A 23,032-nucleotide genomic window follows, 5' to 3' on the forward strand; every position below is an offset into this window, starting at 1 on the left:
ATAATTTATGAGACTTAGGTGCACAATTGGAAGGTCTAGATTTAAATTCTATTAAAGTATGATATTTTTCCAATTAAATAATATTATCATTTAACCATTCCGCATACATTGGAATTCTAATTAAGTGACTATGAATTTCCTCAGTTCCAAAATACGTGTCTTTTTCCCTTTTGAACGTTGCAAATATTTTCCATCCCACTTAATTAAGATATAAACACATAGGGTTATAAATAGCTCCTTTGGTCCCTTAGATACATGCAAATTCTAATTTTTTCCTTGTGATATCTGACAAAGTATTATATTTAACTTTCAGTTACTTGAAATGTGTTCTTTTTGTCCCTTGCCTATGAATATTCATAAATTTTCTGGATTATTAACTGTTCTACCATTTAATGACTCATGCGTTATGTTAAACTTGTATTCTTACTCCTTAACGAGGGCATTATACTTCGAAAATAGTCCAAATATAACCAAAAAAAAAAAAATATGCAAAAGGACCAAAGCCCACATGTTAAACTGAAGATTAAAAACGTGTTTGAGTCATAATCACAAGAAACAAGATCAAATTTGTTAATACATATACTCATTTGGAATAAAATTATTTGTGTTCACGTGAATAAATAGACCATACTGTAGATCTGTCCTGCCTAAATACTAGAACCTCATACTCAATTTTCTTTTAAAACTAAACGGCGTATGCCCGTGCGCACACTTTGGATTATATAGTGTATCTATGTGTATATAGTTGTGTACAATTGTAAAGATTTATGTATTGGGTAGTGATAGTATATATATATATATATATATATATATATATATATATATATATTTTATACTGCTAATAAACATACCTAAATTTGCATTGTCGATGCTTATATATAGATGAACATTAATACATATACACAAATGTTATTTGTTTATTAAGTGGAATCATGTGACCATGATAAAACAAAGGAAAAGTAAAAGGAGTGTAAAAGTGACACGTGGCCAAAAAACATAATTAAGCCACTTGAAATGACATCATCTGTTCTGATGCAATTTTTATGAGCAGGGGCAAAATAGGAAAAGTACGAATATATTTAATACTAAGCTACAGTAAGATTCTACTTTTAACTAATGGAATTATTCAATGGCAAGTGCTTTGACCAAATTGCCCTTGGTCAACGATCCACTTCTTCAACTCATGCTTTTATATAGTTTAATTTTAAAAAAAGGGAATTTGTCTATTACAAATTAAAAACTAAAAAAATGGAAGAAATTGCACGAATTGTCCTTCAAATGGGCTGGTATTTAATTTTTGCCTTTAGCAATTAATTTTAGGAATAATTTCAATAATATACATTCCAGCATAAAATATTATATCCACGTAATTATATTTTTAATTTACATCTGTATAGCCAATTTTTTTTACTATAGTGTTTATACACACGATATACAACATTATACACTTACTGTAAATAATGTGTTGATCTTATATAAAAGTGTATAATAATGTATAAAAGGGTTATTTTGGGTAATATTAAAAATATGAGTCATTTCAGGTAAATATTTTTTCCAAATAGACATAGGCAGTTATTTTTCCTAAATTTTATGCCTAGTGGCCATAAGTTTTTAATGGTGTGGAGCATAACTTGTGAGATATTATGATGCAGAAATATAAATTTATACCCCAGATTTTTTTTTTTTTTTTGAGGGACAAAAATTAAACAGCAACAGAAAATAAGGGCATAAGTGACAATGAGCCTAAAAAATGTGGAGAAAGTTTTGGTAGGACCTACAGCACACATGTGGATCCCCATTCATTCAAAAATGTTGCAAATGCAGCGCGTGGTATAGAAATCCAACTGAATGAATGCACCATTATTGACTTAATGGTGGATACTTTGAGAATTACATGGATATTGCTGGATTTTTTAATATGGGGTCCACATTTTTTTTTGATATTGCTTATTTTTTAATATGGGGTCCACGGTTTTTTTTTTTTTTTTTTACATGAGTTGGAGGTAAAAAAAATAGTACCACCTTTTTTTAGCACCATGCAAAAAAGAATGATATATTTTATGTTTAGAAATCATTTAACTTGATTTAAATGAAATGATTTAAATTTACACAATTATCTATGACTTCTTTTAGACCACAAGTTTCAAAATCTTTTTTTTTTTCTTAAACTCCATGTCTAGTCAAATTATGTCACATAAATTAGGACGATGAGAGCACCTTTTAGTAATATAATTATGGAATTTTTATTACGTAAAGTATTATAATTCAATTAATTGAAAATATCAATAAATTATTTTACTTAGTCCACTTCTCCAATATATGACTTTCCTTATTTGGTTCTCCAATTGAAAGATTTGAAATACAGTTTCTCCTATCGAGTTTCATGCCATCATCTCTTTCTAATCAACAACACTAAAAAGCGCTTTCATGTATCAAGATTACTGCGTAATTTTATTTAAGAGTGACTGACGACGAAGCATGGGTTATAGTAGAAAATTGTGCCAAAATAGAAGTGGACGATATAAGTTTTGAGGGGATCGAGTACCTGTTAATGTCAAATTTTCGGCGTCCCTCAATATATAGATTTAAAAACAAAAAAAAAAAGCAGATTACCAAAGCTGAAGTCATAAAAGGGCTATGATGATGCATTCATTACATGGAGATATTTTTGAAAGTTAGGGTTTTTAGTTCTGATGATAAAATAAAGTGTGGTAGTCCACCAGTGTGGGCATACCATTGACCTGGACAATCCAAAATTGGGAAAAACTCAAAGTCTTTTGCGATAATTGCAAGAGTTCAAGTATATTGGAGAAGGGACACAAAAAGTCAGTATAATGTCTGGAAGATGCACATTGACCAATTCGTAACACACAAAATCCAACAGAAAGAAGTAATCTGTTGGCCCCCAATCTGGACCTAATGACTTCTATCTACAAGTCAAGCCAGATATTTCTTCTCATTTTTACTTGGTTGCTAGTTGCTACTTACTCCTTCTTTTTCATTTTACTTGGTTTTATACTAAAAATAATTTTCCTCTTTACTTGTCCATTTAACAAATTAACTGAGATTTATTATTTTCTTGGAATATTGATCTTATCATTAAGTAACGATGTAAGAAATAGTAGTCAAACTTAGATTTCAAAGCATAAATAATAAGGATAATTTAGTAAAATAAATAAATTTTTTGGAGGAGAGTGTTAAGTCAACAAAGGCAAATAAAATGGAACGGAGGGAATATTTGTAATCTTCTGCATTTTTTTCTTTTAATTCCTGATGGTTTATGAATAAAAATAGACAAAAAGTTGGAAGTAATAACAAGGTTGATGCCAATATGTCGGATTTGCTTATTGTTTCGAGAAGTATCTTATTTGAATATTACCGTTAGTTTTTTTTTTTTTCCTAGTGTTGGGGAGTTATTTTGCTAATTCCACGCTCCTCACAAGCGTGGTTCTCATGATTTTCTTTTGCCATATCAGTAAAATTGACGTCACATAAGGAAGATTAAAGGTAAGAAGTGTTTGTTATGTGTGTGTTGACTACAACAACAACATACCCAATGTAATCCACAAGTGGATCTGAGTAGGGTAGGATGTCTGCATTTTACCACTTTTTTGTAGGGATATCTGAAGTTGTTTTAAGCTCGATAAACTTAACTTATGTGTGTTGACTATGTAGAGGTATTTTTCTTTTAGTTAATCCATCAAATCAGACTTTCACCTCCTGTGATAATTAATACTAAGGTTTTTGGCCCCGATTTCTTGCATATTATTCAAACAAAATCTGCATAGGATGGGGGCCGGGCTTAATACCTAACTAACCTCCAAAATACAAACAAGGTTATACAAAAGAAAGGGAAGAAAGCAGTATTTAGTTGGGTTAATTAGGGGGCGGGCTTTAAAATATGGTGCAAGTTAAGGTGTCAATTTGTGTATTAAGGTTATCTTTTTCTTCAATCTCAACTGATTTCTTTTTATTTTCGAGTCATCGTGTGTGAAATTTCACGTGTTTTGATCTTTTGACTGGTTACCGATGAAGTTTCTAATAGACACATTATGAACCGGTGGCCAATAAGTCATGACTTTAATTTAGATGTCTAAATGAAAATTTTTGAAAAATGTAGAAGGTCGCTTACATATATTAACTCACTTCTAGTGGAAGGATCTCCATATATGTTATGACCAAGTTCATACCTGCTAGAAGATAGAGAAATAATTTGCATGGGTTGAAAAAAGCTTCGGTAATAATTGCATGGGTTGAAAAAAGCTTCGGTTTGTTGACATATTTAATGTTGTGGACTACTAACCAAAATTTCTGAAGATCCCCACAAAAATATACGGATGCTGTCGTCCTTCATGCAACCCTAGAAGGTCATCAGAAAAATCCTAATTTAATGAGCTCACATCTTGAGTCATATTTGATGGGGGGGAAATAGAACTGATTCAAACTGGAAATTGAATATATTTGGCAAAAGGGAACGGGGTTCATCTTGTACCACCAAAAGATTAGTAAGCAACTAATGCTAGAAAGTTTCTAAGAGCATTTAATTTCCACGAAGAGACTTGGAGCCAATTTCATTTAATATATGTTAGTAGTGTTTTTATTGAAAAAAGAGTAGTTAGCATTTTGCACATGTAATGAGGGGCGGATCTATGTGTTAGTCTGGGGATGCCAAGGCACCTGGACCTTCGGTTGAAACTCTGTAGGTATATGTTTATATGTATAAGGAATTGTATAAATAACTTCCCTGCCACCCGGAGTAACAAGGAGTGCATGGTGCCAGCAGCTGAATGTCTGATTCCCCGCCCTGGAGACCTAAGTTCGAATCCGATTAGCTTCACTTTGTTGGCCTATATAGCAACTTTTGTTGATTTTCTTTTTCTTCCTTTTTATTTTAAGCATAAGTTATATAAATAGTAACTGACCTTCCCCAGCTGCCTCAGCTACTCCCTCATCGTTGCTTCTTATCTTTAAGTTTATAAGTTGCTTTGTTTTTATTTAAATGACTATTATTATTAAAATAGAAAAGAAATGGGTATATTGAGTCCTAGTTTCGTGTCATAACGCTGATTTAGAAAGAAAAAAAAAAGTCTTCTTTATGTATTAAAAGTTATGCTATTAAGCTTAACTTGATGTATAGATCTAATCGTGATTTTTTTCTATGTACATTTATCTGTTTGTTATAAAGATTATTTCTTTATATAAATTAAATTGGAAAGACGAATAACTCGAGCTGAAGCCCAAATTTGATCAAATCGAACAAATGTTTCCTGTATTTACACCGTTTACATAGTAACACATCTACTTTGGGGAATCTTAGTAGTTCAGTTGGTTGACTACCTCAACTTTCACATTGTTGACGAGAGTTCGATACCCACCTGTAATCCCCTCCCCATTTCCCCTGCCCCTGCCCCTATGTAATAAAAGTAATTTTTATTTAAAAAGCGTCTACTTTCAAAGCAGTTGTAGCACCCGAAACTTACAAATCCTGGATCCGCCTCTACATGTAATGTGCATCATTATTTGATTTGCATCCTAATTTTGTCATTTTACAATTTGCTCCTACTGTAAGCAAATATAAGCCCATCGAGTTTTCAAAAAGAAAACAAAAGAAATTAAATCGTCCATACTAATTAGGCTCATTTGTTTCTATTGATATTAAGATTCTCTGAATTTAAATATTCATCTGAATATTAAGGTGATGTATTAAGATCCGAATATAAAATAATTAAAATTGTTTATTTTTCAATATTTGAATGTACAAAATTTGTCTTTATTCTCTCTCAAGTTTGGGAGGTCGGATTCAGGCGATTTCAAAGACATGCATTCTTCTCGTATTTGCTTGGGGGTAAGAATATATAAACCTTATTTCATGCTACTCAATTTACTCCTAAACGGTAATTAGTGTTATTGCTCCTAAAAATAAGTTTTTATAAAGTTAATGCAAGCGGGGTAATAGTGCCAAGTATCAACAGCCATGGTAACTTCAAATTTGGACGATTTTTTTAAAAATAAATTAATATAAATTTTAATTAAATACTAAATTAATCTAATACTATATATATCAACAAAATATTTTTAAAAAATTATATCACGGTTGGTGTGAATATTTTCCATTTCCAAAGCTAGAACTTGATACCTCTAGACTCTGGTTAAGATGTGGAGGGACACTATCCATCTCACACAATCTTTGTTGTGTTAGCAAAATATAATATCACACACATAGAATAAAGTCCATTAATATAATTACAATGTTTATATATAGTACTCTGTGAATAGTCAAATAATTCTGTCGTAGACATTTGATCTTCTAAAGAAAAGAATGTAAAACTCAAATTTTAGGATTAGATACCATATGACTATCCAAGTTCTCACTACTAAAAGAATATGGAAAAGAGGGAAGGTTAAGGTTGTTAAAGTAATATTTTAATTTAGCTAAATGCAGGTTATGATCCTCACGAAATTATAGATCAGAAGGATGAAGTCAGCCTTGGTTCTCTCGGTGCACGTTAGCTAAACTGCGCCATCCATGGGAAAGCGAACAAAGGCACGAATCCGCCGGAAAACAGTCAACAAAGGGACGGTATGAAGGGATCTACACAAGCGAGAGTTCCATTAGTGGAACAGACCGATAACTACAAATATGAGAACGAGATCTATTTCTGAAGTCGCACAAGTAGGACCACTTAAGGGAGCAGATGCAAAGGGAATTCCGGTAGGGACTACAACGGAGAACACACCTAAGCAAGTAAACCCAGCAAAGAGCAAAGGCATGTACAAATGAGGGAGCAAATTGGGGCTTGGATGACAAGAACACGGACTCCGGTGAGGGGGAAGCCAAACTTGGGCGGCGAGAGGTGGAACGGCACCACCAAGAAGAGAAGGAAGTCACGGATCCGGGCAAGATGGCCGAGTGTGGGCATCGTATGGGATAATTTTGATATCTCAAAGGTTACCAATGCCGGATTCAAACTTGAGTATGTGAATCCGGAGACACAGGGAGACCAATTGATTGTCGAAATTGAGGAGGAGGACTTTGTTACTGAAATTGAGTTCTGGAAGCATGCGATTGTCTGCTATGTATTAGGAGCCCACCCTCCATTTACTGTGCTCCATGGGTTTATCCAGAGAATGTGGGGGAAACACGGCATTAACAAAGTGGTAATGATGCAAAATGGGATAATAATGGTGAGGTTTGATACAGCAAAAGGAAAGAATGAAATTATTCAAGGGGGTATCTACCACTTTGATAACAAGCCTCTAATTGTGAAGTCCTGGAGTCCAGATATGGAATTCACCAGAGATGAATTATACTCTGTTCCAATTTGGATTAAAATTCCCGGATTAGACTTCAAATATTGGAGTGCGAAGGGCTTGAGCAAACTTGGGAGTTTGGTGGGGAAACCACTGATGGTTGATAGGAACACAGAACGGAAAATAGGGCTGAATTTCGCTAGATTGCTGGTGGAAGTGCAGATTGATACCCCATTACCTGATGTGGTCTTGTTAAAAAACGAAAGAGGTAAGGTTATTGAGCAAAGAGTTACATACGACTGGAAACCATCAATATGCAAAGTGTGTCAAAAGTATGGACTTATTGAGGATATATGTAGAAAGAATAAGAAAAATGTACCAGAAGGTAATGAGGGAAAAGTTCAAGAGGCAACACAAGTAGTAGAACAAGCACAAGACGAATGGGGAAATAAGGTATCGGGGGAAGATGTTACAGAAGAGGATCTGCCGGCGGGGAAGGAGGTGGGCTGGAGAAGATCATATAACCAAGGTGGAAGGGGTGGGGGCTGGAGACGACCACAGAATGGAGGTGCGTGGAAAGTTCAGAAATCAAATGCAGATGGCAGAGGGGCCAGTAGTAGTGTGGTAACAGCAAATGCTACAGGGGAAGCTAATATCCCAGTCACAAATACCTTCCAACCACTTGGGAGGGAGGGGGAAGTATCTAACAAGGAGCAAGCTGAAGTTGGGAGGGGTAGTCAAGAGGCTCCTCCGGAGAATGGTTAAAATCATGAGCTGGAATGTGAGGGGCCTGAATGGCCTCAATAAGCAGAGGGAAGTCAAACTCCTCTGCAATGAATTAGAATTAGGAATAATGTGTTTTATTGAAACTAGAATAAAAGTACATAAGGTGGGATCGGTGGTGGAAGGCATGTTTGGAGGATGGGAGTACAGGAGCAACCATGCTGCCCACTATAATGGGAGATTGCTGTTAGTTTGGAGGAAAGATTGGTTCGATGTGGTGATTGAGAGCGAAGCAGCCCAGGCCATGACATGCCAAATTACATGTCTTTCAAGGCAACTTAGATTTAATGCAACTTTTGTATATGCTTTTAACCAAAAAGAAGAGAGGAAGGAATTGTGGAACTATATAATGCAGCTGAATCTGAGGTCTGGCCCATGGGTGGTACTAGGGGATTTCAATGCGGTGTTGCATGCTGAGGACAGAATTGGTGGTACCCAGGTCACATATGCTGAAATTGTGGATTTTCAACATTGCTTGGATACTTGTGGACTAGTGGAGCTCCCAACTAATGGAGGCAAATACACATGGACGGATAACCAAGATGAAAGAATTTTTTCCCGAATCGATTGGGTGTTTGTAAACGGGGAGTGGATGGATGATATGCCAGATTGTAGAGCAAATATCCTACCAGCAGGTGTAAGTGACCATTGTCCTATCGTGGTCCAAATGGTGAAATGCATTAAAAAGAAAAGAAGAGCGTTTAAGTTACGCCAATGTTTGGTGTCAACATCCGATTTTCACAAGGTTGTTGAACATGGATGGTGCACGGATATTGCGGGTTATAAAATGTTTCAAGTCGTTCAAAAATTAAAGATGTTGAAATCGAATCTCAAACAGCTACATCGCCAACATTTCAGCAACATTGTTCAGGAGGCAAAAAATGATAGGATAGCCATGCTATAGTGCCAGGAGAGACTACTTCTAAGTCCTACTGATGCTAATCTACAGCAAGAGGAGACGAGCCTTCGACCGAAGTATAGGCAGTCTGCTAAACTTTCAGAAATGTTCTTGATCCAAAGAAGTAAAGCTACCTGGATTAAGTTAGGAGACGACAACACAAAATATTTTTTCGCAATAATCAAACAAAGGAAACTAGCACAATCAGTGTGCCAAATTCAAGATGAACAGAGCCAAGTCCAACATGAGCAAGACAAGATTACAGCGGTATTTGTTAGATACTACCAGCAGCTACTAAGGGAGCATGGGGGGCCGAGAAGGAAAGCATATCCAGGTTTCTTTAATCAGGGGCCTAAGTTGTCTATGGAACAACAATGCAGGCTGAGGGCTTTCTTGAGAAAGAGATAAAAGATGTTATGTTTAGCATTAATATTAATAAGAGCCCGAGGCCCCGATGGCTATGGGAGTGGCTTTTCGAGCGTCATGGCATAAGGTGGGACATGATGTGTGTGATGCAAAGATGGGAGTTTATGAGGACAGGTAAAATGCTAAAACAATTAAATACCACCTTGATCTCCCTCATTCCTAAGGTAAGCAATCCTGTCAATGCAAGCCAATTTCGACCCATATCCTGCTGTAATGTAATGTATAAATGCATCTCAAAATTATTATGTATGCGACTGTCAGCAGTGTTACCAAATCTGGTAAATGCCACACAAGCGGCTTTTGTTAAGGGCAGGTCAATGATACACAATGTGTTAATATGCCATGACTTACTCAGGCATTATAATAGGAAGACATCAGCCAGATGTTTAATGAAGATTGACCTGCGGAAAGCGTACGATATGGTGCAGTGGGAGTTTGTGCAGGAAATGCTGGAAGGGTACGGTTTCCCAGGAAAATTTACTCAACTAGTGATGTCTTGTGTCACTACGACTAGTTTTTCTGTGAAGGTAAATGGGGACAGTTGTGGGTATTTTGATGGGAAAAGGGGGCTGCGTCAAGGTGACCCACTCTCACCTTTGTTATTCGTGTTAGTCATGGAGTATCTGAGTCGAATATTGGAACAAATGAGCCAGCTGCCTGACTTTCGGTTCCATCCGATGTGTAAAGATATGAAGCTCACACATCTTACGTTTGCAGATGATCTCATGATCTTCTGTAAGGGTAATGAAGCATCAGTTCGAAGAATAATGGAGGCATTGCACCACTTCTACATTACGGGTTTGAGCGCAAATTCGACAAATCAAGTATCTACATGGGCTGGTGTAGATGATGCGACAAGAACGAAGCCGCCGACAAGTTTGGTTTTCAGAGAGGGTCCTTCCCAATTACTGGGCTTACCTCTGTCGCCAAAAAAATGGACCAAACTTGATTGCCACCAACTTAGTGTGAAAGTTACTGAGAAAATCAGGTCTGTGGCATCACGACATCTTTCTTATGCAGGAAAATTACAAGTTGTCAATTCAATTCTCTTTTCTCTTCACAACTTTTGGGGGGCAGTATTCATCCTGCCCCAGAGTGTGTTAAAGGATGTCGACAGGAAATGCCGAGAATATCTATGGGGCAGCAGTGAAAATGTTAAGAAAGTACCCCTGGTAGCATGGGAGAAGGTGTGTAAACCAAAGAAACACGGGGGGTTGAATATTAGAAGTTGTAGGAAATGGAACTTGGCATCGGTTGGTAAGCTAATATGGCTAATTGTGACTGATAACGAGGCTCTGTGGGTTAAATGGATTCATGGCATTTATATGAAATCTGATGTAGATTTTTGGAGTCATACTCCACCTGGTGATTGTAGCTGGTACTGGAAGAACCTAAACAAAATTAAACTAGGGATGCAACAATGGTTTAGTCAAGAGAAGATATATGCTCACTAGGGAAGGTAAATACTCTGTCATGATGAGCTACCTCACCTTTGTTGGCTAATACAGAAACACTTGAAACACATGATTTGATATGGAGTAAATTACTCCAACCTAGGCATAGGTTCGTACTATGGCTGGTCAAGTTCAAAAGAAATTGCTGACAAAGGATAGGATGGCTGGTATGGGCATAGGATGTGATAAAGCAACATGTGTACTCTGTGATCAAGACGAATTGGAGGACCACACACATTTTTTTGTTGACTGCAAATGGTCTAAGGTAATATGGAACGACATTGAACGATGTTGGGGGTTCTGTGCCTCAATTAGAGATTAATATGGTGTGTGCGGGTCATCCAAAACAAACATCAAAAGTGCGAGAATGAAGAAGGAAGTTATAGCTGCTATCCATGGTGCAAGAATATACTTCATTTGGCAAGCGAGGAATTGGAAGATATTCAAAGGAATTACTGTGAATACGAGCTCAATAGTGCAACAAATACAGTTTATAGTGCGAGGAAGAATAGAAATGTTTATAGACACAAAACAGGCAAGGAAATGTATAGGATATTTAGAGGCTCTATGTAATTGGTAGTGGCGGAGACATGGTGTTCTTGACAACCTTCTTGGCAAGGGGGTTAGGAATCCAAGTGCTCTTTTTTAGTTGTTTTGTTGATTGTTGGTGGTAATAAAATGATTTACAGTTTCTTACCAAAAAAAAAAAAGGTTGTTAAAGTAGAGGTTTCTCCCACAGCTTCGAGGATACCTTTTTTTTTTTTTTTTTTTTTTTTTTTTTTTGTGTGTGTGTGTGTCTAGCAAATTCGATGATACCTTCAACGTTGGATGGCAATAGAAAATATTTTATAAGTTTACTTCTATTCTAGCGCTACCAAATATGGGAGAAGAAAAACTAAACCTTTTTTTCAGTACGATGGGAAATACTATAGAATTCTTTTATAAAATAAATTATTTTTTTGATATTTAGTTGCCATAAAATATTTTGCAAGAAAATAATTTAATTCTACCTAAACGAGATAAGATGACTTCCCTCGCTACCTGACTTAGATATTACATATCATGATCAATATTCAATACTCAAAATTTTTATCAAGATATCATTTAGTCTGTTAATATTATTATAATCTTTAGTAAATGTGTTTTCAATGAAACTTTCTTCACTCTCCAAACACCAAAAACCTTTTTCAATTATTTCAAATAATTAATTATTCATTAGAAAACATTTCCAAAAAATAACTTTTATTGTACCGAACTACCGATCACACAACTTGAAGAAACCAAATCTATGTATAAGGCACAAGACTTCCCTAAGCCAGCCATAATATTCGTAGTGACACGATATTATTATTATTATTATTATTATTATTATTATTATTATTATTATTATTATTATTATTATTATTATTGTTATTATTATTATTAGTATTAGTATTATTACTATTATTATTAGTATTAGTATTACTATTATTACTATTTTAAAGACTTACATAACATATATTATGCATTTAACAAATATAGGGTTTCGCTGACCAAATTAGTACATGTTTTGGAGTCGTAGATCATTATTATTATGAGCCGAAATATATCTAACAAAAGTAGTTTATAGGTCGTGTGTGTTGGGCTTTAAAGACATAAGCTTTAAAGATGAGTGTAGTGTGAATTGGGAAATGGTGGGAAAATATAATGGAGGGAAATGAATTTCAAATAAATTTCATTTTGTGACACTTTGTGGCACTTTGTCCCTCATTGGTGGGGGAAAGCACTTCTTGTGTGCTTATATATAGAATCACCTCTTCTAGCTCTTAAAGAGTTGAGAAGAGGGACTCCCCGTGCGCCGTCGTCGTCGCTCGGCTTCGGCTTCGGCTTCAGTCTGATTGATTGATAATCTTTTTGGACCAAATTTATTTTCTAAATGCCATTATTTAAATTCTGATATTTTCTAATTTAAATTAAAAAATAATAAATTCGCAGAATTTAATTATTTTTTTCCAAACGGTAATAACCGAATAGACATTGCCTTTGACGAACAGGCATGTCTTCCCAAACCTATGGCTATAAATGCCGAGGTTCTGCCTCAGTTTTCTTCACTAAAAAATTTCGAACAAAACTCTGCGCTTTTACTCCCCTCTTTGATCTTCTGCATTCTGCCTATTTTTCAAACCAAAAGCGTAAGTGTCCAGTGTGATTTCCTGCCGCCATTTGAGTCCGCCAAAGTTCTGCAATTTGCATTGCCGCTATTGCAGAGTAGTTTTTCGTTCTATCCTGGGAGAAACTAATTCATCAACAATGGCAACTGTGAGGGGGTTAGATTTCTTAAGGACACACAAGAAACTTGTGGTCTCAGAAATTTTCTATTTCATCTAATTTATGTCGTTAACATTTTTCCGATTTTACAAAACGAACCGGTTTTAAGAGATTACCGGAAAGTAAATGATTTTAATAAATAAGCTTGTCTTTTAGTAAAGTTACGTAAATTACTGAATTTGAACGCTTATAGATATAACAAGCTTAAGAAATCTAATTTATTGTTTAATCTTGTGTTCTGTTTGTGAGACTAAACTCTTCGAATTTTCTACTCCGCTTTTGAGATTAAAGTTTTCGTAACTTTCTACTCATTTGTCCACCCGATTTGAAGAATATAAAAACTTCATCGAGTAATTAATGTTTGGCTTTCAGTTCGAAGATATAAAAACTTCACTGATTTATTAACGTTTGGCATTCGGTTTGAAGATATAAAACCTTCACCGATTTTGTTTAATTCTGTTTGTGTTTGTCAACAAAAATGGGAGACCAAACTCCAAATCTGAATGCTACTGCTACTTCCACACCAACCGCTGCGGTTGGCTCTACATAGGGCTGGGCATAAAATACCGAAAATCGAATTACCGAACCGAACCGGCTATTTCGGTATTTCGGTATTCGGTAATTCGGTTCGGTATTGATGCCGAGATATAAAATTTAGAATTTCGGTTTCGGTATTTGGTATTTACAATTATACCGTTCGGTAATTCGGTAAATACCGAATACCGAAATTAAATTACCAATACTGTACAGGAGTAAGGGGCTAAAGGGCAAAGGCCCATTGTAAAACATTTCAAGTCCGGAAATCCAATAGCCAATAGCCCAAATCCGGAAATCCAATAGCCGGATATTTGACCGATCCGTAAAAATCCCTAAGACCCTAAGTCCCTAACACAAGAACACTTCACCTTCAATCCTTCATCGTCGTCATCGATCAGTTCCTATTCATCTCTAAGTAACCGACATCGTCTCATCGTCTCATCGTCGTCATCGATCACTTCACCTTCATCCTTAACCCCTTATCCGACATCGTTTCATCTCAGCCTCCAAAAACTGTATCATCTCAGCCTCCAAAAACCCCTTAACCCGACCCGAACACCCCTTTAAGAAGGCGCTGGCATTGTTTGCGTGAACGACAACGTTTGAAGTCGATTACTAGTTTCTGACGTGTTTAACGAGTCTAAACTTGACCAGCTCACATTAGGTTTTTCTCATTCCTGCCTCAAGGAGAAAACAATGGTGAGATTCACTAATTTAAGCTTCTTTAATAGCTTCCGTATTGTATTTTTTTTATTTTGTTTTACACTTCCAATGTTTCGTTGTTGTTGTTTTTGGGAGAGAAAGATATAAATGGATAGTATCCATAGCAGTAGTATTTGGGAGAGAAAGAAAGAAAGATATTTGTTAAAGAAAATAAGTTATTCTGTTAAGCCTTGCAATTTATGTCTTATAACATTTGTAATCTCTTTTATGTTTAGATGGAAGATGAAACAAGTCGAACAGCCAATGTCAGTGCAAGCACACCTCTTACTGAGTCTCTTGATTCAACACAGGAAGATGAACAACATCCGGATTGTGAAGAAGAAAGCTATAGAACCAAGATCTGCTGCTTGGCCGCATTATGATAAGCTCATAGAAGATGGAATTAATAAAGCAAAGTGCAAGTATCGTGGTAAAGTTCTCTTAGCTGATGCAACTAAAAATGGAACAAGGATCGAATAAACATTTGAAAACTTGTTCTAAAAATCCAAATAAGGTTAACACTTCCAATTCTAAGTACAAACAATCAAATTTAAACTTTCCATTAGAAGGTGAAACGGGTGATGGGCAACTTGGACTTTTGATCAAGAGGTATCTCGGAGGGCTTTAGTTGAGATGTTAATCCTTGATGAGCTTCCTTTTCGTTTTGTTGAAAAAGAAGGTTTTAAGAAGTTTATGAAAAAAAACCCAACCTTTATTCCGAGTTCCCTCCTGTAGAACAGTGACTAAGGATTGTTATGTAGTTTTTGGTGAAGTGAGACAAAAGTTTATGAAGTATTTGAAAGAAACATCACCGAGAGTTTGTCTAACCACAGACACATGGACTTCTATACAGAGAATAAATTATATGTGTTTGACAGTACACTTTATTGATAGTGATTGGCTCTTGCATAAACGAATTTTAAACTTTCAGGTTGTTACTAGTCATAAGGAGACGAAATGGCCCGTTGTATTAGTAAGTGTTTGCTTGATTGGAAATTGGAGAAAATAATCACTATAACTGCGTAGATAATGCTTTTCTAATGATGTCATGGTGAAAGAGTTACACAAACAAATGGTTAATTGGGGATCTAACATGAAATGTGGTAACCATCTTCACGTGAGATGTATGGCTCACATTTTGAATCTTATTGTGCAAGATGGCATGAAAGAAGTTGGTCCATCTATCAAACGTGTTAGGCAAATGGTGAAATATGTTAGACAATCGCCAGCAAGGATTAGAAAATTTGCGGAATGTTGTGAACTAAAAACATAGGCAGATGAAGTCATTATGTTTAGATGTTTCAACTAAGGGAATTCGACCTACTTAATGTTGGATGCAGCACAACATTTTGAGAGTGCATTTGATAGGTTTGATCTTGAAGATGGTGGATTGTCAACTTATCTTGCTACTCATGTTTGTGAAGATGGAAGTGTTGCGAGTGTACTTGAAAGTGATGATTGGCAAAAGGTGAGAAATATGGTAATATTTCTTAAAAGGTTTTATGATCTAGCGAGAAGGTTTCGGTTCACTCTACGTCACTTCTAATGGTCACTTTGAAGATATAGTTGAGCTTCACAATCATTTAAGAGAGTGTATGGAAGACGATGATCCTTTTTGGCAAAAATGGGAGAAAAAATGAAAGAAAAGTTTGTCAAGTATTGGGGTGCTCCCGAAAAATGAATAAAGTGCTTTTTATTGCCTCTATCTTAGATCCTCGTAACAAACTTGAGTATGTTGGCGACGCACTTGAGGATATGTTTGGAGATGAAAAGGGGAGTGAAATAAAAAATGAAGTGGTGACTTACATGAAATCTATGTTTGAAGAGTATGTAGCAAAATTCTCTAATGCATCTCGACGCTCATCTTCTCTCTCTGATTTATCGGGTCAGACATCGGATTCATCTAGCTCTAACACTAGCACAAAATCAACAAAAGTGAGAAATAGGATCCAAATGAAGAGGAACAAACAAGATGGTACAGGTTTGGGTGGTAAGTCGGAGTTGGAAAAGTATCTTAGTGAAGAACTAGAGCCGAATGATGATGAGGACAATTTTGATATCTTGTCATGGTGGAAAGCTCATTCTCCTAGATATAAAATTCTTTCCGAGATGGCTCGTGATGTGTTGGCAATTCCAATTTCTAGTGTGGCATCGGAATGTGCCTTTAGCACCGGGGGCCGTATTCTTGATTCGTTTAGGAGTTCTTTGACTCCGAAATTGGTGCAAGCCGGTTATTTGTCTTCAAGATTGGCGTCGAAATGAGCCTTATCCCATAAATGTTGAAGAAGATTTTAATGATCTTATGAAACTTGAACTTGGTATGTTTTTCAGTTTTTGTATTTTATTTTTATATTTTTTTACTTAGTTTAATTGTTGACACATTTTAAATTCTTTTTAGATATGGCTGATAGCTCAAAAGATTCCCTCGTTCTTGATTTGTAATCGCAAGATGCCTCAGGTATAAGGCTCTGAATTTTCATTTTTCATTTCTCCCCTCACTTCAAGTGTTAAAATGTGTCCATGTTAGAGTTAAAATGTTCATTTTTCATTTCTCCACTAAGATTACTTTTAACTTTTGATAATGCCCGCCGCTCGTTTTAACTGTATGATCCGATATCCCCATTAGCATCCTTCTTGCCATTTGTTTCCTTTACCTGCTGTGTTGTGATGATCACTAATCACGGATCGCTCCGGCTTGTGATCAGCGATCACGCTTGGTGATCACCGATCCCGGCTGCCGCTTGTGAATCATTTTGAATCATTCGAGGTAATTTTCTTCCTTGTCTTTAATGCTTTTATTTAGTTTTGTGTATTTTTGATTTAGCGGAGATTAGTTTTAATTTCGTTTAAACTAGATAAGTAGTTTTTGCTATGTGATTTAGCATTTGTTTTCGCTTTTCAATCTGTTTTGATTTCGATTTGGTCTTTAGTATTTTTCTTTTGTTTTAGTTTCCGTTCCTGTCCTCCATGTTTAATATCTGGTAGTTTTATTTTCCTTCGTTAGAACCTCTTCACAAGTAGTTGAAGTTAAATGTTTAAATTCCAGCATGATTTGTTAAAGTTTATCAGCATGAATTAATTCAGCTCCGTAGTTGTCCTAGCTGTACTATTGGCTTTCGTAAAGCATGCCCTATTTATGGCTTCTCTCAATGTGTCCTTGTACATTTATATTGAGTTTAGTTTAAGTTTTTGTGCTGTTAAGATTGTGTTTTGCATGTCGGATATGTTATTTTCCTTTATGACTTCACTTTCTACAAAAATAGGTGTTTAGGATCAAAATGACGTTTGTTCTCAAGTGTTGTATACATCCCGCATTTTAATCATCTTCCCGTTGTTTTCCATTTGTTTAAATTTAGTATGAGTTAGTAGTTTAATTCTATTTCGTGTAAGTTAATCTCGGTTTTCAATCTTGCTCAAATTAATGGGTTAGTTTCTTTTAGTTCTTCATCCATTTTAACAAAGAGTCATGTTTGACATCATCATTGCTATTGATATTTGCTATATATAAGTTCAAATGGTTGCCAAGTATTTAAATGTCTTGCCTATGAGTTTAACTTAATACGAGTATGAGAAGAAGTTTATTATTTATGGGTAATGAGATATGTTAAACTTTTGTGCTAAGCTTTCTCTGTCCTTTTTATCAAATTGTTTTCCCCTCTAGTTTTATATTTAAGCATTAGCGGTTTGAAGTTTTATGTGGCAGTGATCCCTTTCTCCATTTTTTGCTTGAGTATATGCTTTTGAGTCGAGGTGTCGAAAGTGGCTTAGAGATTTAATTTTCCTTGTCTAAGTTGGTCTATTTTCCTTAATGATTCCTAAGGGCTAGCATACTATTTAGTTATTAATGTTATCTGTAGAGTTGGCACCATTATGCTGCAAGTCCAACCCCACAGCCCATGCTTTTCATTTCCAATGTATTTCATATCTCCGTGTATTTACTCTTCCACATCAAGGCTTTTTTTTTATAACTGAGAATCCCCACGGGCCAGTGGCTAGACCAAAGCCCTTGGGGCTCATTCACATCAAGCCTTTTCAGCATTCATTTTCTTTTCAAAAAGGCTTAACTATACAAAATCGACATACAGCTTTTGATGTTTTGCGATTATGCTAGTTTAGAAATTAAAGTCCTTGCAGCTCAGCTGCATAATCATGGAAAACAGGTTGCCACTCGGTGCCACATAGTGTTCATTTTCTTGCTAGAATGCTAGTTATCGGAGTACATGTTCTAGTGCGATCATGTAGGCGAACGTGTATTAGTGAAAAAGCTCATTATCTTCTCGAGTCTTTAAGAAGCTTAGCAACATTAATAAACGTGTCTTTGCTAGTTCATTCATGTGTTCATATGTTCAAGTAGTGAATCTTGTTAGGCTTTGATTTACATTTAATTAGGCTTCAATACCTTGTGATATCTGCGTTCAAGAGCTATAAGCAGATTTGTATTTTGGGTCCGTCAGAAGAGTAAGCCAAGAAACCATCAGAACCAAGATTGATAGTAACTGAACCTGAATGTGCTGATGAGAAACGTTGTGCCAAGAAACCATCTTTCATAGCATGGCTTTGTCTCATTGTTTGGGCTTTGAAGTGCTTGGGGATTTAGCCAATCGATTTCTCAAATCTTGCTAGCATTTTTTCAGATGATTTGATTGAGTGATTGGTTTGTTTACGAGATGAGAGAAAAGTTGGTTCAAAATATTGGTGATGATCAATGATTCAATGGGGGTTGAAATAGTTTGCACTTTCGGTGGACAAGATCTTTTCTTTTCTTGGATTGCCACAAATGCCCTTTCTTGTTGTTAGAAGCTCTTTGTATTATGACTTATGAGATCTTGGACTAAGAATTTATAAGTAGCTACTTTTTGGGGTTGACGTTTGTTAGTGAAATAACTTAAGGATTTTTAAAGATCTAACTAGAATGTCTTGATTACGGAACTTTTGTCCGATTTGGTATACAATTTCTGCCCAATTTATTTTAAGAATATGTTCTTGTTGTTACTAATTACATTGACCCTTGCATAGTATACTTGCATTCTAATACGGTGGACTTTGACAATATGGTATTACCGGTCACTGCATCGAACCAAAAAGTTTGATTTACCGATTACCGAATTACCGAACCGAAGTTTGAAAGTTGATTATTTGGTATATGCTTTGAATTACCGATTACCGAATTATCGAATCCGAACTTTGAAAATACCGAACCGAATACCGAACGCCCAGCCCTAGCTCTACAAGCAATGTTGCCTCCTCCAGTCGTGCTGCACCGGCACAGGTTCCTGCAGAGAAGCCCGAGAAGTTTACCGGGATTGATTTCAAAAGGCGGCAACAAAAGATGTTCTTTTACTTAACGAATTTAAGTTTATAAAGGTTCATTAAGGAAGAAGTTCCGGTTCTACCCGAATCAACTCCTGAAAATGAACTCTTCATTGTGATCGAGGCTTGGAAGCACTCGGAATTTTTGTGTAAGAACTATATACTTAGCGGACTGGAGGATGATCTTTACAACGTCTATAGTAATATGGGAACTTAGAAAGAACTATAGGATGCGCTGGAAAAGAAATATAAAACTGAGGATGCCGGATTAAAGAATTTTATAGCCGCCAAGTTCCTAGACTACAAAATGGTAGATGGCAAGTCTGTAGTTACTCAAGTTCAAGAGTTGCAGGTTATCATCCACGATCTCCTTGTTGAAGGTATAAGTCTAATTAATAATTCTATCGAAAGTATTAAGTGTGTTATTACTTACATACTATTTATTGTAGGTTTGGTGATTAGTGGTGCATTTTAAGTTGCGGCAGTAATAGAGAAGTTGCCTCCTTTATGGAAGGACTTCAAAGATTACTTGAAACACAAACGAAAGGAGATGACGCTAGAAGATTTCATCGTTCGGTTGAGAATCAAGGAAGATAACAAGGCAGCAAAAAAGAAGGCTAGTGGGAGATCAGCTATAGGGGGCGCACATATTGTTGAAACTGCTCCAACGAACCCGAAAAAGAGGAAAAACGCGTCAGGACCAAGGAACTGTCCCGACGAGAAGAGATTCAAGGGAAACTGTCACAATTGTGGGAAAATCGGACACAAAATTACAGATTGTCGTGCTCCGAAGAAGTAAAAGAAAAAGGATCAAGCTAATATGATTAAAACAAATGATGAATTTGATGACTTGTGCCTTTATGTTGTCTGAGTGCAACCTAGTGGGAAATCCTAAAGAGCGGTTGATTGATTTTGGCGCCACTTCCATATTTGTGCTGTTAGAGAAGCATTCGCTTCATATGCTCCCGCTGGATACGACAAGAACATTTTTATGGGAAATTCTCGGCCAAGATTGAAGGTTATGGAAAGATATTTTTGAAAATGACTTTTGACAAGGTGGTGACTCTCAACAATGTCTGTCATGTTCTTGAAATTAGGAAAAATTTAGTCTCTACCGGACTTCTAGTGAAAAATGATTTTTAAGTGTGTGTATGTTTCAGACAAAGTTATAATAAGTAAGAATGAAATGTACATAGGAAAAGGTTACCTTACAGAGGGCCTTTTCAAACTGAATGTAATGGTCATTGATAATAATAAAATTTTAGCTTCGTCTTACTTACTAGAGTCAAATGATTTATGGCATTACCGTTTAGGACGTGTCAATTATAAAACCTTGCAAAATATGATTAATTTGGATGTATTGCCTAAATTTGAATGCGATAATTTAAAATGTCAAATCTGTGTGGAATCTAAGTATGTTAAACATCCTTTCAAGTCAATTGAAAGGAATTCAAATCCTTTAGACATAATTCACACAGATATATGTGACATGAAGTCAACTTAATCTCGCGGTAGGAAGAAGTATTTCATTACTTTCATGTACGACAACACTCGTTATTGTTATGTTTATTTACTTAATAGTAAAGATGAAGTAATTGAAGCATTCAGGCAATACAAAAGTGAAGTTGAGACTAAACTTAACAAAAAGACTAAAATGATAAGGAGTGATAGGCGCGGCGAATATGAATCTCCTTTTGAAGAAATTTGTTTGGAATATGGCATTATTCGTCAAAGAACTGCCCTTTACTCTCCAAAATCCAATGGGATTGCAGAAAGAAAAAAATAGAACATTAAAGGAGATGATGAATGCCTTGTTGTTAAGTTCTGGAATACCCCAGAACTTGTGGGGGAAAGCTATTCTTACGGCTAATAGAATACTTAATCAAGTTCCCCATAGCAAAACACAATCCATTCCATATGAGAGATGGAAAGGAAGAAATCCCAGCTTGAAATACTTCAAAGTGTGGGGGTGTACGGCTAAGGTACAGTTCTAAATCCAAAAGGGTGAAAATAGGACCGAAAATCGTAGATTGTGTTTTCATAGGATATGCCACCAATAGCAAAGCATATCAGTTTCTGGTTCATAAATCATAAAATCTCGACATTCATGTTAAATACGGTAATGGAATCAGATAATGCAGATTTTTTTGAAAATATTTATCCGTATAAAGAGAAATGTGAGTCGTCTAGGGAAAGATCTAAATGACCTCGGGACGAGACAAAGGAAAGTACTCCTAATGAGGAGAACCCAAGACGTAGCAAACGTTAAAGGAAATCTACTTCCTTTGGTCTTTTGACATACTTAGTGGAAAAAGAGCCTCAAATTTTTAAGGAAGCAGTGTCTTCTTGAGAAGCATAATATTGGAAAGATGCAGTTAATAGTGAAATTGAATCCATTTTAAGCAACCATACTTGGGAGTTGGTTGATCTTCCTCTAGGGAACAAACCTTTAGGTTCCAAATGGATTTTCAAAAGAAAAATGAAAGTTGATGGCACTATTGACAAATATAAGGCAAGACTTGTTGTCAAAGGTTTGAGACAACGAGAAGGCCTTGATTATTTTGACACATACTCGCCGGTAACGAGGAATACATTTATTCGGGTGTTAAAAGCTGTCACGACCCAACCCGCCATGATGGCACCCACACTAACCCCCTGGTGGGCGAACCATCCCCTTAACCAATCAATAACTCAATTATAAATCAATAACAAAAGCATAATCATAAAATTGTCTAGTCATGCCATAAATAAATAAAAGTGTGGAATTCTAAACTATTACAACCCCAAAATTCGAAAGTCATCGTACAAGGACTCTAAAACAATAAACTGTCTAAGAATAAATAACTGTCTGAAATAGAATAAATGTATGGGATAAAATATACATCAGAATAGGAAAGATCTTCAGGCGGCATGGCATGAATGGCGCTCGCCCCTACGATACCGGACAGAAATAGCCTCGAAGCTAGATGTAAGATGCGGGACGAAGTCTCGGGTAATACACCGCACTCAAATAAAAAGTGCAACAAGGTAGTATCAGTACAAACACTGTGTACCGGTAGATATCATAGGCCGACTAAGATTAGTATCATGCATACATTCATAAAATCAACAGAATAGACAGATAGGCACAACGACACAATAATATCAAGAATCAATCATCAACCAGTCCATAACACACCACAAGAATAAGATAAGTCCAATGCAATGCAATGCAACCAATGATAGTATCTCAACTGTACACACATGCCAACGACTATTTTCGCTCATTAGTTATGACCTGCAGGGGACCTATGGTGTCCCTGTACCACTCGCTCCCGGGAAAATCCCCGGATACCGCCCTTATTTAGGTCACCCTCCCCCCCCC

At 36.0% G+C, this 23,032-nt stretch overlaps 2 protein-coding genes across 2 annotated transcripts; both read left to right on the plus strand.

Moving 5' to 3' along the window:
• Window positions 1-6,777: 6,777 nt before the first annotated feature.
• LOC132041991 (uncharacterized) lies at window positions 6,778-8,016 on the plus strand. The gene has a single exon (XM_059432654.1). The coding sequence runs from the start codon at window positions 6,778-6,780 to the stop codon at window positions 8,014-8,016; it is 1,239 nt and encodes a 412-aa protein (XP_059288637.1).
• Window positions 8,017-8,020: 4 nt separating this feature from the next.
• On the plus strand, window positions 8,021-9,340 carry LOC132041992 (uncharacterized). Its single transcript, XM_059432655.1, has 2 exons — window positions 8,021-8,908; window positions 8,984-9,340. Exons 1-2 carry the CDS (start codon window positions 8,021-8,023, stop codon window positions 9,338-9,340), a joined length of 1,245 nt encoding a protein of 414 aa, XP_059288638.1.
• Window positions 9,341-23,032: the final 13,692 nt, after the last annotated feature.

Source organism: Lycium ferocissimum, unplaced genomic scaffold (genome assembly GCF_029784015.1).
Source record: "Lycium ferocissimum isolate CSIRO_LF1 unplaced genomic scaffold, AGI_CSIRO_Lferr_CH_V1 ctg12786, whole genome shotgun sequence".
Taxonomy (NCBI): domain Eukaryota; kingdom Viridiplantae; phylum Streptophyta; class Magnoliopsida; order Solanales; family Solanaceae; genus Lycium; species Lycium ferocissimum.

Excerpts from the sequence above, each read along its gene's own strand:
- LOC132041991 (XM_059432654.1), top strand. The coding sequence starts at position 6,778 with ATGAGGGAGCAAATTGGGGCTTGGATGACAAGAACACGGACTCCGGTG.
- LOC132041992 (XM_059432655.1), top strand. The coding sequence starts at position 8,021 with ATGAGCTGGAATGTGAGGGGCCTGAATGGCCTCAATAAGCAGAGGGAA. Across the intron at positions 8,909-8,983 it reads TCAGCAACATTGTTCAGGAG|CAAGAGGAGACGAGCCTTCG; the intron begins GCAAAAAATGAT and ends GCTAATCTACAG.